Consider the following 15,684-nt stretch of genomic DNA (forward strand, 5'->3'; position numbering starts at 1 on the left):
ATCGGACGGATAGGATTTCCTAATCTGGGAGTTGTTCCTGAAAGCAATGCATCATCATAGGCTCAAGTGCCTGAAAATGATAAGGACCAGAAGGGTAGGATTTTCTATTCTGGGAGATTTTTGGGGCATGGTCCATCCAACATATGGAGTCCATCAGATTAAATGCCTAGGTCATGAAACCAGGGATATGGCACCTTCAAGAAAATATGCCAACAATCCACATTCATCCTACACTGCTTTAACAGTGGACCGACCTAATGAATGACACAGAAGTCCCATACATGTAACAGGTTGGCAACCATGCTATCTAAGGTGTACGGACAAGGGTGAGGTTGGCCTAACACACCTCCTTGCTCAAACATTTGAGTTATTTGATACACACCTAGAGATCCATACACATTCACTTGGCCAGAGCACACATTGAATGTATGCAACTCAGTCCAAAACATCCAAACAATGGGACAACTACAGATGGGCATGACCCCAAGATCAGATTGATCAGACGATCCTAACCTATAATTACCTATCATAGGGATCTCAACAAATGGACCAATTAGAATCATAATGTTCAGTATGGTTTTTGGGTTATGACCCATCCAAAGTGCAGCTCCACAGTATGGACAGTTTGATATAAGATGAATGCATACAGGTTTGAAGTGCATATATTCTAATGTATTATGGAAGACAATATCTAATGCAAATGCTAACTGATGCCTGGTGGAGATGCTGAAAGTAAAGAAAACCAATAGAAAAAGGTTAGCATTTCCAAGAAATGAGCTTTTCTCCAGATATAACCATGAGAACATTGCATTAAGTTACTATTGTAAAACATAGTATGTGAACCCGAGCCCTCTCAAAAGGAAACTGAGGTTTTCAGTTTTAAAAAGAGATAAATACATCTTGGTTTTTGGTTGGCATGCACGAATGGAAAATCAAGTATACTTATGGTGAAAGGATTGAATTCATCATCTGGAACTCAGTTCTGGAAAGTGTTGCAAATTTCATTCACTGAAATGTCCTGTTCATAGCCATTTACTTTCCTTATCATTCAGTTAAATACCTGTGCCAATAACATCTGGTTTAGTCAATAGAATCAAAAGCTAGACCTGAAATGCATGTATGCAAGCAAGGTAACCCTTTTTTTTTTCAATCTTTACATCGACGTGAACATGAGAATTCAGATCAGAAAGTAAAACAGATAAAAGCTTGCAAAGGCGCTGATAAGCATTCTGATTATACCAACATACCAACCATCTGGCCTTGATTTTCTTAGTTGGCTTGTGGAAAATAACCAGCATTTGAGGGAACTCCGGAATAGCACCAATAGGATAATAAGATGAGAGAAAGTAGACTTAGACAGTTTGGCCATGTAAGACGGAGACCAAGAACTGCACCGGTTAGAAGTGAGGTGGTTCAAATTCATCATCATCCAGGCCTTATATGAACTATTTGGAACAGCTACAAGAACCCTATTTCTAGAAGCAGAGGCAAAAGTTTCATGTCAGTTGCCAGCTTGACGCAACCTTCCTTCATCCAAGCTTAGGACCGGAAATGAGCATACAAAACTCCCCCGTCGGTGAATTGATTCAAGTTGCTCTAAAAGGGAAAGGGGAAGACCCAAAAGGACTTGGGTGGAGGTAGTAAGAAAAGACTTGAGGAATTATGGTTTAACTGAGGTCCGTGGTAGAGTGGAATGGTGAATGGTGGAACAAGATTCATGTAGATGACCAGGATTAGTTGGGATAAGGTTTAGATGATGATGATGCTTGTGGAAAACTGGATTGGAGATGATACAGTTAAACATCTCACAAATGACAGCACAGACGAAGTAATTTGGATTCCAAGATGAGCAAAAGAAAACAAAGATAAAGAACATTACTGGATATGGGACAAGGTCAAATCTCTTATCAGATGACATTGTTACTAAGGGTCTGTCTAGAAGTAGGATACAAAACGTATTGGGGTAGGAACGTTTGCTAGAAAGGTGCAATCATTACGAGTTCACAACCCAAGGCTCATCCCTTTTGCCTTTTGGCATTCACACAATTGTATCAAATAATTTTGAAGTTCACGGAATTTTTACCCTTCTCAACACTAGAAGAAAATATGAATTGAGAGAAAAGACTAATTTGACACCTTTGCAGGAAATATTCCTATCACAATATATTTGTGTCTGACTACAAACTGAACCTAGACAACAACATTTCTCATAAGTATGGAATAGCTCATCCTTTCTTGCTGTATGGAATGGATGCTCAGTCAGCCAGGTTTGGTGAGGCTCTGCAGATGGTCTATTTTGAGGGACTGGGATTCAGTTGTCACATGATCCTGTGTCTCTATCCTAAGATATAGTTGGCCACGCAGCCTGGTCAGGCTGTTTTATTTTGAATTTTAATTTGCCTGTGTTTTCTCCCAAGCCAACAGAAGCAACAAGAAGGTCACCTGTCCTTGCGGCCTCCAGAGCTGCATGCCTTCTGATTCTTAATGGAACCTGTCATCTTTCCAAAAAAAAAAGAATCTTTAAACAAACATGTCAAACATTCAAGGATTGTGTTAAAGTTGAGGGAAACAACTCTATTTGAAACCTGAATTATTAGTTTTTTTCCCAGAAGTAGATTATGTACCTTAGGCATTGAATCTATAAGATCAGTGTTCAGGTGGGTGGATGGATGGTATAAAGAGAATAATAGAATTGCATGCCCACAAAGCTATCATATTTGGCATTTCATTTTAGGCCTTACAAACTACTCCCATCAGTTTATTAAAAGAAACTCCTGAAAGTCGGCTCTTCTTACCAACGGAGGTGTTGGAAGGGGCATAGATTCTCTAGTCACCAGAAGTTTTTTGCAGGTTGAATCATGCTTGAATTTGTATTGAAGCTCCTAACTTCCATTTTTAAGTCCCGACCTGCTGGATGCAGTGGGGCAGCTATTGGCAGTGGTTGCTGGATCTCTATGTACAAATTAATTCAGATTGGAAAGCAGCCAATTTCTGATGAACTTTACACTTATTTAATGTTCTTGGGCTTATTCCGAACCAACCCTGATTGCAAGTTGTAATAACACTACCACAAATCTGGAGAGTTCTATATTCCCATTTAATATAAATGACAATTTTATTAAGGGGAAAAAAAAAAAAAAAAAACAGCAAATAATTTGAAGAGGTAGAGATGCCCGATACACAAAAAGGTTCTAGAACCTTATTTGTTATCTGCTACGTCATCTCCCCCAACAGGACATGATGGAAAGAAATATACGAAACCCTTGAAAGTTCCCAAAATTTCCAGTATTATACTCACAAATTTATAGGGACCAGCACTTTTGGGCTCAGCCCAAAAGAAATAGCATCAAAAGAATCAACTTCCACCAAAAGTCACTTTGAAAATTTTAAGCCTTCAAGAAGTGCCTTTGCCTTTGCTTCTTTTGAATATTTCTCACTAGTTCCACCCGAACCATCATCATCACCACCATGGAGTTGTTCATTCTTGGGGTAGCTTGGCAAATCTTTGACAACTGGCTGCCTGTGTGACATCGACCATCCTCTCCTGTGGGAGCAACTGCTATCAGACAAGAGGTTCAATCTGAACATGCCCACATAGTTTTGACCCTATCATATCTTACATAAAAAAAGGACATGAGTTTCTTGGGAATTCCTACAAAACAAAGCCCCGTGGGGCCCACCTCAATGTCCATGTGAAACCACTCCATGCATTAATTTTGCCAGATCAGGATAGAATGAGAGCCCAAAAATGAGGATGATACAAGACCCAAGTGGGCCACACCACAGGAAACAGTGGGGACTGAACACCCTCCATTGAAACCTTATTGGGGCCCACAGAAGTTCTGGATCAGGCTGATATTTGTGTTTTCACTTCATCCTAGTGGAAATCACCCAATGAACAGGTTGGGTGCCATATAAACCAGAGAGCCACCATACCAAACATATACCCATAAATCCCCTAAAGTTTTCATATCAAACATCTTAGGAGCTAAGGCATAGTGGTGCAAAATGAGCTGTGGAAAGGATATTACCCACATAATAAAGATCCAGTTTCCTTGCCACGAAAAGCCCATGGAAATGATGACTACTCTTTTTTGTGATAAATAACACTTCAATTTCAAGAATGCGAAGTACATCAAGGAAAGGAGAGCTTGCCCAATGCATATAATGGACCCAAAGACCCCTTCTGTGGATCATATTATTCACATCATCAAGTAGGTGGTTTAATTCAACCTTGAAAGTAAAAGATAAGTCCCAATTTCTGTGGTATCAGCTCTATCTTCATTGCCCATGATTTTTTTATAGAGAAGATATTAATTTAATCAATAAAAAATCAAAGGATTTTTACAGTAAAAAATGTTGAAGTCGAGAATTGTGGGGCCCAATTGGCAAGTGTATGACATCCAAGGTTGTCCAATACGTGCACCCCACCATGACGATCATATGAACAAAAAATATGGTGGATCCCATCATTAGGTGGGCCACATCATTAAAAAAATAATAAATAAATAAAAAAGCAATTTACAACACCAAAAAAAATCCAAATTCACTTCCAACCCATCCAATGATTTGATAGGTCATAGGTCAAAGTTTTGGTTTGGGAGGTCCTCATGTTTAGGTGCATATGTTAGATGGGTTGGATGTCATACATAGACCATGTGAGGCTTATAATTCTCGACTTCACAGCTTTTTAAAGGTGAAAAAAAAAGTAATTGAGGGCGTGTGAGAAATTATTTTCTTTAAAAAGCACCTGCCAGGCAATTCGATTCACAGAGGCATTATCTCGTGAAATCGGAATACCTGAGGAATTTTGCCATAAAAATCACAAAACTCAAAAGGCAAACTACAAAGATGGAAAGAAAAAGCAGAAGGCGACCCCATATCACTCATCGACAACCAACATACCATCCACATCACCCATCGTCACTCTACTTCGAGATTACCACCAACAAAGAAACAAACAAAACCAAGGAAATTTCCAGCCACTGCATCCATAGCTACAAAAGAAGTCACCCAAAAACAATTTACTCCCAATCCCTCTGGATGCAGTTGATGGTAACATCATCACGGACTCCTGCGGTGCATTTTGTATTAAATATAGTTGCACTAAGTGGGAACCGAAGTGGCATCAGATTCAGCTGTGGGAGTAGGGAAGCATTTGTTTTCAAAATATTTGCAACCATGAACAGGTAGGAAGCAGGAGCCAAAACGTGAGTCCGAAGCAAAATTTTGAAGCGGTAGCGGCAGCTAATTAGAAGCATCTTGCAACTGAGCTATAAAACAAACAGTTTACATATTAAATTCATGCCTTCTTTTATTGGAAAAGCAATTTTATTAAGTAGGTAATGCAGGATTTTCACACCAGACTAAGTGGGGTGGCCTGTGGGATGCGGGGGAACACTCGAGGTGGGCGGCTCGTGTGAGGTGGGCCCCACCCGTGTGAGGCGGGTGGTTCGTGTGAAGCGGGACCCATGTGATGTGCGGCACACGAGGGGGTTCGGCCAAGGACCTAACCCATGGGATGTGGGGCCTAGGATATAAGATAAAGGGATTGATTCACCACGCTCTATCAGTTCGAGCTTTTAGATCAAGTGGTTAGTTGTCCCGCGTCAAAGTGGCATCAGAGCAGGAGGTCTTGTATTCGAGACTCCTTACTGGGGATGATTAATGTAGGGGCATTTTCACACCGGGCATGAATGGGGTGGCTGACCTCACAAAGAAATGCCTTGAGCCCGACCTCACGAAGAAATGCTGCCCAATTTTCTCGACACTTGATGCAGGGAAGGACATGTTAAGGTCGAGCACCATCTTCCTCAACGGATAACTACTCCGAATCCATGGAGCTTCTCTAGACTCCTCACAGAGATACCTTGAATCCACGAGGAAAATAAGAAAATAGAATAATTTTCTAGAAATTCGTAATAAATTGATTGATAATTAACTGATTTGTATGTGTCCTTGTTACACCATTAATATAGAAAACAAAAAAGCCAAAATTTCTAATTACCAAAAATAGAAAAATTCTAACTCTAATAAAAATCATAATTCTAATAAAACTCTTCTAAACCTAATTTCTAAAAATAAAAATTCCAAATAAACTTTTACTAAAAGAGTCATAGCATGATTATAAGTTATTTCTAAAAAAGAAAATCTAAAACTCTAAAAATAAGAAAATATTAAAAAATCAGAATTACTAAAAATAGTAATTTTTCTTTAAAATTTCGTTTTTGAACTAAAAGTGCGCGTTTTCTGACGAAATGGACAGATGCAATCCACTTTGTGGGTCGGTTCACCTCAGATGGCTTATTTTAGTAAAGATTGATAGGTTATGCACCTCATAACGATACCTGGATCAAAAGTTATTAACAATTTACGATCCATCTTCTTTAGTCCAACCATGCTAGAAATGTATCGGTGTCACGTCCTACATTAAACCCCTCCACTTGGAAAAAACTCGTCCTCGAGTTATACAAATTACTTCACACATGATAATCAAACAGTTTATGGCACCAATGTTTATCAGCATTTCCCTTGTACTTTGCATTAGGCTCTTGAGCTGACACAATACATGTACTCATGCTCTCCTTGACTTGACTAATATGTATCAGTTCCTTCACTTATACCTGTAAGATCTCACATTCTTTCTGATAATGTGGGCAATTAAGCAAACTTTCTCCTGCGACAAGATCAATGTGATTTTGTATATCTCGTATGGGAAGCAATTTATTAGGGAGTTCATCGAGCGCAATCACCTTAAACTCCTACAACACTGGTTTCAAATTCTCTGGGATGTTCACAGGCTCCATATATTTTTTTTCTTTTTAACTAATGCATCTACATCTCCTCTTTTCTCAGATTATTTAACAAAATCTTGTTCAGTTATGAGAGATGTCCCTCCACTTTAGAAATCTTGGGTTGGCACTCCGTTCTCATAGGGGCTACATATCCGCCACTGATGAATCTTGTGTCCTGTCACGACTTCGTTTCGGCGAGGTCATCTCTCACTGACAAATAATGACATTTCTCTACATAACCCTTTATTAATCGGCTATCTTGCCAACAATTTTGATTTTGTTTAAATAATACCTGATTGTAATCTCAAGAGAGGAATCGCATGCACAACAACTGCTTCATCTGTAACCATGTGCAGATTGGTGCTTTCATCTGCCTCATCCGTGTGAGTTGCAGTTGCTCCCACCAAGCTGAAGCTTTGCCTTTCAATTTATAGGCCACAAGCTTGACCTTATTCGCTTCAGGGATTTCCATATAGTCGAAAAATCGTTCAACTTCAGAAAGTCAATCGAGGAAATCCTCGATGTGAAGTTGGCCATTAAGGCTAAGAAGATCAACACTCATCCTAAATTCTCGATTTGTCCGATCTACTTGATTGCCACCTTGTCCGGGATATTGGAGAATCGTGTCCTCGACCTCCTCGTCGTTGGATCCCCCCTCATCAGGGATGATCCTTTGGTTCCTTACCGGCACTATCCTGCAACCAGTGCAATTACGAATTCCAACACCTATTAGGGGCGGATCACTGCCATGAACATGGAGTTGCCCTATGGCCTCCATCAAGCGATCGATGGCAGCCTACAACCCTTATATGACTTGTCGATTCTCTTGCTGTGCTGCGTTGAAAGTTCCTTCAAAAGCCGCCGTTGTTAAAGGATAATTCCTTAGAGCACTGTCCATAGGATTGTTGTCCAACCCATCGTTAGAAGCCATAGATTCGAGGAGAAAGCCTCACTCTGTTATCAAACTGCGCAGGGAAGGACGTGTTAAGGTCGAACACCATCTTCCTCGGGGGATAACTACTTTGAATCCACGGAGCTTCTCTGGATTCTTCACAAAGATACCTCGAATCCACAAGGAAAATAAGAATATAGAATAATTTTCTAGAAATTCATAATAAAGTGATTGATAATTGATGATCTGTATGCGTCCTTGTGATGCAGGACAATTAACCACTTACTCTAAAAGCTCGAACTGATAGAGCATGGTGAATTAATCCTTTTTAACTCATAGCTCAGGCCCCGCATCCCATGGGTTAGGACCTTGGCCAACCCCCCCTCGTGGGCCCCACTTCACATGGGTACCACCTCAGACGAGACACCCGCCTCACACAAGCCGCTCACCCCGAGTGTATCCCCGCATACCATGAGCTACCCCACTCGAGCCCAGTGTGAAAATGTCCCGGTATTAATCAACCCCAATAAGGAGTCTCGAACACAAGACCTCTCACTCTGATGCCACTTTGATGTAAGACAATTAACCACTTGCTCTAAAAGCTCGAACTGATAGAGCATGGCAAATTAATCCCTTTTATCTCATAGACCAAGCCCCACATCCCATGGGTTAGGACCTCGGCCGAACCCCCCCTCGTGGGCCCCACTTCACATGGGTACTGTCACACACAAGCCACCCGCCTCATACAGGTGGGGCCCGCCTCACACGGGTCGCCTACCCCGAGTGTGTCCCCACATCCCACAGGCTACCCCACTCGAGCCCGATGTGAAAATGCCCCTACATTACCTTGTTACACGATTAATATAGAAAAAAAAAAAAAAAAGCCAAATTCGTAATTACAAAAAATAGAAAAATTCTAACTCTAATAAAAATCATATTTCTAATAAAACTCTTTTAAAGCCTAATTTCTAAAAATAAAAAATCCAAATAAACTTTTTCCAGAAGAGTCCTAGCATGATTACAAGTTATTTCTAAAAAAGAAAATCTAAAACTCTAAAAATAAGAAAATATTAAAAAAATTTGAATTACTAAAAATAGTAATTTTTCTTTAAATTTTCGTTTTTGAACTAAAAGTGAGCATTTTCTGACGAAATGGACAATCACGACCCACTTTGTGGGTCAATTCACCTCGGATGGCCCATTTCAGTAAATATTGATAGGTTATGCACCCCGTAACGATATCTGGATCAAAAGTTATGATCAATTTATGGTCCACCTTCTTTTGGTCCAACCATGCTAGGAATGTATCGGTGTCACATCCTACATCAACACTTCTCCATGAGAGCAACCTATGAATTGCTTTAGACAACAAGTCCAAGAGGATACATATACTTTCTACACCACATAAGAAACTGGTCTCGAGCAATTAGAAAAATATGTGCTTGCTTTGCTTCCAAATCACCCAAAGAACCACTAGGAAGTCGAGATTCCATAGGATTCTTACTTCTCCTTTGAAGGGCACCCCTCTCCAAGTCCAAAGAAGAGAGTACATTGAGGCCTCATGTGTCAATGAAGGTAATTAACATCATGAATTAGCAACCCATATTCAGGTGGGCATCAAAGGAATCAACTTTCAATTTAATACTTTTTAATCATGCTGAGATTCATTAACCCAACTTTCACCCTCGTCAAAAGGAATTTTGCATTTTCAGGTTCGTCCCACTCCCTCCCACAGCTACATAACATAGAGGATATCCTACTGTCCATTTCCCCAAATACCATCCATCTCAGCAGAAACACCAAAACCATACATATCACAAAGCTAGCAAAACTCACCTATCTCACTATAACAAACTCAAAATTAAGTCATATGAATCACAACTTAGACAACTAGAACATCCCATAGTCACCACCAAACATCCAAGTCTGCATTCAGGTGCACCATTCATTCAAATTGCAATTTTTACTCTAATCATGTTTATAGCCAAATTCCAATTCCTTTTTAGGGAGCATTTGGTTGCACCAAATTAGACTGATTAATAATGAAATATCATGCTAAGCAATTCAAAAGAAACATAAGTGCAATTTAAGGGCTACTTCCACTCGATCAAAACACAGCCTAAGAAATAAAGAATCCAATTTAAATAACAAGAAGAAAAATCCAGCTTACCTCATCTTATCCATGGAACTGGAAAACAAGATCGAATGACCGCAGACGCTCCCTCTGATCGAACAAGGCCGTATCCCGGACACAGTCATTGGCAGGCCGTTGCGTGGCCCAGTACGGGGACAGGGGGCGCTTGCGGCGCTTCCTTTGATCGAGAGCACAGTCCCTCATCCCTTCCTCGACTTTTTCAATGACCTTCAAGCTCTCTACTTCTTCTGAATTTTCGTCGGCCATGGGCTCGTCTTCTTCGCATCCAGCAACGGAGACGGAGGAATTCTCGACCGTCTGATGGTGGGGAAGGAATCGGGCAAGGACGGCTCCGATCTGGTGGTGAGCGTTGCGAAGGGAGGCGTAGGCTTGGAGGAGGTGGGCAGGGTCGGTGGAGGAAGGGAGGGATTTGACGGTTTGGGTTGCTTGCTCGAGTGCCGTTATGACGTCCGTTAACGGAGGTTGGGATTCCGTTGTTGGCATTGGGACGCTGTTAGGGTGAGGGAGTTGGGGAGCGACGGAGAGCAGCTCCATTTGGAATTCCATTGAAGCTTTTCTTATCTCTCTCGCTCTCTGTTTCCCTCCCTCTCGCTTTATTAGTAGTTCCTTCCCTTAGTTGAGAAATCGGAAGCGCACTCATCGGAAGCGCACGGTCGAGTGCCTCTCTCTCTCTCTCTCTCTCTCTCTCTCTATCTCTCCTCTCTTTCATCTTACACGTGCCAACTTGGTACGCGTGTATAGTATCTTAGCGGTTGATCAGAAAGACCCATGCTGCTTGTCCGGACAGTTTTTTTTTTTTGGTTTTCTTTGAGTTTTTCCTTGACTGGCCAAATATGCAAGTTGGTTTCCATAGTTGCAGCCCACCTGACCAACGGTTCCAATATAAGAAACATGGACGCGGATGGCCAGTGCCCCAGCACAGGAAGTTCTGGTAGTTGGAAGCTGTGTGGGACCCACGGATATGCCGGTGATAAATCCACTCCGTCCATTGGTTTTGCAATACCACAATAGGACAGATTCAAAACTCATGTGGACTATACCACACGAAAGAGTGGAAGATTGAACGCCCACCATTGGAAACTTTGTGGGGTAACAGAAGTTTTGTATCAGGATGATATTTGTGCCCCTATAGTTTTTCTGAGTTCTAATAAGCCTGTGAATGGTTTGGATGGTGGATAAACATCATGGACGGCTCCAAGAAGGTTTCAACGGTGGGCTTTTCGTTTAACGTTGGCTTCCCATTGGAATTGCAAAACCAATGGACGAGTGAATTTGTTACGGAAATCTCTGTCAACCTACACATCTTGCAACTACGGCAACTTCCTGTACCCCCAGCGCGTCCTTATAAAACATGGAAGTGAATTGCCTGTGACCCCGGGCACAGAGGATAACTGTGTCCGGGTTGCGTGGGGCCCACAGGGTTGTCCGTGACAAATCTACTCCGTCAATCTGTTTTGAAAAAATCACAATAGAACAATATTTTAAAAATCAGACAGATCCAAAGCTCAGGTGGGCCATACCACATGAAACAGTGTGGATTGAACGCATAGGGGTGACAGAAGTTTTCTATCACGGTGATATTTGTTCGTACAATTTACCTGAGTGGTAATAACCCTATGAACGGTTTGGATGGCGTATAAACATCATGGTCAGCGCCAGGAAAGTTTCAACAGTGGAAGTCTCTGATCCCATTGTTTCGTTGGTGTGGCTCATCTAACTTTTAGATCTGCTTAATTTTTATAATCCCGTCTTGTTGTGGTTTTTCAAAACAGATGGACGGAGTGGATATGCCAAGGACATCCCTATGGGCCCCACACAGCTCTGTGCCCCCCGGGTCACGGCAATCGTTTTCTACTGTAGACAAGTTGAATCCCGCGGCGTGTTTAAACCATAATTAACAATTCCGTGCATTCGCAAAAGTGCAGGGAAAGTTGGAGACTTGGGAGTTGGGAGAGTATGATAGGATGTAAGTCACGTAGTTAAAAATAAGGGTGGCAATGGGCCGAGTAGCCCGCTTATTAGCCTACTAGCTTGGTAAGTGGTCCAGGATTGGGCCTCTCGCATACATGGCCTAATCAATTTTTTCGTATCAGGCTCGGCCTCAAGTCATTTTAGCTCAATTGTGCCTTTTGTCCATCTTGGGCTTAGGCCAGGTTAGTGCATTGGGTCTTAAGTCTCCAGCCGGGTTCAGGCCTAGGCCTGTTGCCTAGCCCATGCTGGGCTTAGGCTGGGCTAGGGGATTAGGTCTTAACTGTCAGGTTGGGCTCAAGCTTGGGCTGTTTTGCCTGGCCGATGCAGGGCTTAGACCGGGTTCGAGCATTAGGTCTTAACTGTCAGGCTGGGCTCAGTCCTAGGTTGGTCTCACCCATTGGCACCCGTAGTTGAAATTTCAACTATAAAAAACCAAAACAATGAGGGTGTGTTTGGATACACAAATCCATGTAGGAATGAAAATTGTTTTTTTATAAACAAGATTGTTTGGATGCTTGGATTCCATATAGTAATTATTATTTTTATCAATATTTAGAATTCTCTCATTCAAGAAACAAGACAATTGTTTAATGAATTTTTGGATTTCACTTGGTCTCCAAACAGACTACCCATTTTTTGGAATTCTGTTCTTACCCTACTTTTGCACCATTTAAAAAATGTTGTTGGCTCATAATCCTCACATATAACACTCATATACAAATATCCAGACCATTCAAATTATAGGTCACGTTTGGCATAGAGTATATTTATAAAATAATGCTAATCCAACAACCTCAACCAGTTATTGATAGCAAGTGGATGGTTAAAAGTAAAATAGCAACGTCCGTATTTTAAAGATGAAATTAGATGGACACTACCATATTCTTAATGTAATTTTTCGAGTTATGCTCCATCCAAAATTAGGTGAGATTTAGGCACCACCGTATTGGCATACAACTATGTTACTATGCATGTTCGTAGAATGTCCATTATTTTTTAAACAACCTTTCCCTAGCCTTTCAAAATCAATCAAAACCACGTATGATGTTACATTCCCAATAGTTTAAAGAGCCTAGCTTAATAGTTCCATTAATTGTGGGGCTTTGGGTGTATTAGTTAAGCTCTTAATAGTTGATAATAGAGGAAACATTGCCTCAGCTTCGAGTCTTCAAAAGGGTAGCTGGTGAGTGAAAGTAGCCACAACGTAAAAAAAGGCCTACCTGGATAATCAGAGTGCAGTCATCAAGGTACTGCCTATTTACACCTTGTAGATTATCATGCGCATTGCAATCTTCAACGAGCCTTCGATCCAATGGTAGACAGGGCATGATTCGACATAAATGAGAGCCTAACTTCATATATATATATATATATATATATATATATATGGGAAAAGGTACTATGCGCTCGACCTCGCGAGTCCGTCCCATGAGGTCGAGCTGTGTGGGCCCCACCGTGATGCGTTTCGAACATCTACCCCATCAGTCAGATGCACCATTCCATCGTGGGCCTAGGTCTCAAAAATCAAGTCAATCCGTGACTTGTGTGGGCCACATTGCATACAGAAGTGGAGAGGGGCCGTGCACCATTAAAACATTCATGATCATTTTTTGGGCCCTCCGAGATGTGGTTTGCAAATCCAGCCCATCCATTATGTGTGTCCCACTTGGATGAGGGTTCAGACCAAGTTTCAGACGCATGCAAATTTCAGGTGGGCCCCACCAAGTGCTTTTATATGTTTTAACAGTGTCTTCACATGATTTTAGATGGTATGGCCCACCTGAGTTCCGTTTACGGCTGATTTTTGGGATATCCCATAATTTAAAGGGGACCCATCAAATGCACGGTGTTGATGGTCGACACGCATCACAGTGGGGCCCACACAGCTCGACCTCACGGGAGCTTATCATGAGGCCGAGCACATAGTACCTTTTCCATATATATATATATATAAATATATAAAACAAAAAATATCAATTATTTACATTTCAGCCTTTGAACACCGCCTTGCACCTTGCAATCAATTTGCCATGTGGGTGTTGTGTTAACTCAAGAAATGTTATGATTGACTTGAAGTTAACATTAGCTGATAAAGCTCGAAATTTATGGCCTGTCAAACACCACAGAATCATTACAAATTGAGGAATTGAAGATTTTTTAACTTGAGTGACTCATGTGGTTGGTATGCAGCTGAAAATTCTAAATAAGAGCCTCACTAATAGAGAAGTAAAATGTTAACAAAACCATGAACATAAAGATTGAGTACTCAATACTGATAATGAATAAGGAGGTGAAAAGATGAAGACTTAAAAGAAGTAGCTAAAGCTTTTAGCTGATTCCAGTACGTCTGGAGATGTGAGGGAAGAACCGGATGACTCGTATCAAAGATGATATGATATCTTGAAGTCTTCTTCTACTCTGCTTGATCTGAACTGTCATAAACCTTAGCTAGGCCGGGATGAGAAGGGCAGAACATCTCTTCTTTCTCTTTTTGTCCTTTTCTTTCTCTGTTGTTGTTTTTTTCTTCTCCCTCTTTCTTCTCTCTCTTTGCTCTTCCCTTCTTTTTTTTTTCTCTACGACTACAATACTCTATTGCCTCCTCCCAGCCCTTTTGAAACTTCTTCCCAATCCCGAGGCTTTAGTTAAGCAGAAATCCTAAGGCAGCGGGAATCACCGTACTAAAATAAAATCCGGCATTCTTGTTGTACAGTAGCTCCAGTTAAACTGAAATGTGATCTAGGTACTCATGAAATTGGCTTTAACTGCTGGTTCAGATCAAATTATGCAAATTTCCCAGGGAGTTCCAGTGAAGTGTCTACAAATTCCTTGAAGATCACACCCGCTAATGTAAGTTCCAGTAAAGTGTCTACAGATTCCGTGAAGATCACACCCGCTAACGTACATACGCCTACCCACGCAGTGGACCCACCAACAAATGGCATAGTTCTCACTAACGTGGACCGTTTGATCCATGCTGTTCACCTAGAAGATATCAGGCTGATTCAACAGTCAGGTGTCTCACCCCCACCTAGAAGATAATCAGGCTGATTCAACAGTCATGTGGGCCCCCCCCTTCTCTAAAATTATACCTAAAACCCTCTAAATTCAGACTACTTGAGTAAAGGAATATACTGTGATGTTTGGTTTCTTCTTTCACCCTGATGAGGGATTATGCACTTCAGATTATTAGACTTGGGTGGCATATAAGCAACCAAGGCGGCTGGTCCCCAAACAACTAATGGTGGGCTTTCCAGCCCAACTTTTTCCTAGGGCCGATCTTTATTTTTGGGTTCCAAGGTGAACCGGTGAGGCAGATACTTGATGGATGGAGTGGATCTCATGAAAGTTTCACCCATACAGCTCGAGGTACTCTAGGATCATCAACAATCACACACACACACACACACACACACACACACACACACACATATATATATATATATATATATATATATATATATATATTAACTAAAGCATGATTCCAATCGATAAGGGGAAAAGAAAGACATCTAAAATAATTCAACTATTGATGTTGGTGCTGGGCAACTACTATAATATTCAGTAACACCCTTCAACAATTTTCATTGACACCTTTCCAATCATGAACAAAACAGAAGATGGAAGGAACTGAAAGAAGATCTATCTTCAAAGAATCTTTTGTTCCTTACCTTCCAAATTCCCCACACCATGGGAGGAAGCATCCTCCAAAGGGAGACCTGCCGCATCTCACAACTTGAAAGCACCACCCCACCACGCACTCATCAGATCCCCAACCAAATCAAACAAAATCCAATCAATCTAAAACGGGCCAAGAAAACAGAACTAAATTCTTCAAGACACGCCATCGAGTAATGATGTGATCAACCACTTCA

General features: G+C 41.2%; 1 protein-coding gene and 1 long non-coding RNA gene across 6 annotated transcripts; both read right to left on the reverse strand.

Annotated features, from left to right (window-relative positions):
* Nucleotides 1-786: 786 nt before the first annotated feature.
* Nucleotides 787-10,471, reverse strand: LOC131248713 (uncharacterized). Of its 5 annotated transcripts, none has more exons than XR_009172364.1 (3): nt 9,857-10,471; nt 1,248-3,544; nt 787-1,060 (listed from the first exon to the last, which is right to left on the reverse strand). XR_009172364.1 is itself a non-coding variant. In XM_058249128.1 (2 exons), exon 1 carries the CDS (start codon nt 10,385-10,387, stop codon nt 9,863-9,865), a length of 525 nt encoding a protein of 174 aa, XP_058105111.1. In that variant the 5' UTR covers nt 10,388-10,471; the 3' UTR covers nt 787-1,060; nt 9,857-9,862. The 5 variants fall into 5 exon arrangements, 1 of the variants encoding a protein (XP_058105111.1); XR_009172365.1 differs by having other exon boundaries at nt 1,248-3,580; XR_009172366.1 differs by having other exon boundaries at nt 1,248-3,615.
* Nucleotides 10,472-14,391: 3,920 nt separating this feature from the next.
* LOC131248715 (uncharacterized) lies at nt 14,392-15,266 on the reverse strand. Its single transcript, XR_009172368.1, has 2 exons — nt 14,841-15,266; nt 14,392-14,794 (listed from the first exon to the last, which is right to left on the reverse strand). It is a non-coding gene; the product is annotated as an uncharacterized LOC131248715 (long non-coding RNA).
* Nucleotides 15,267-15,684: the final 418 nt, after the last annotated feature.

Source organism: Magnolia sinica, chromosome 6, assembly GCF_029962835.1.
Source record: "Magnolia sinica isolate HGM2019 chromosome 6, MsV1, whole genome shotgun sequence".
In the NCBI taxonomy this organism is placed as follows: domain Eukaryota; kingdom Viridiplantae; phylum Streptophyta; class Magnoliopsida; order Magnoliales; family Magnoliaceae; genus Magnolia; species Magnolia sinica.

What these genes read in the sequence shown, in the direction of transcription:
- LOC131248713 (XM_058249128.1), bottom strand. Translation starts at nt 10,387, where the DNA reads ATGGAATTCCAAATGGAGCTGCTCTCCGTCGCTCCCCAACTCCCTCAC.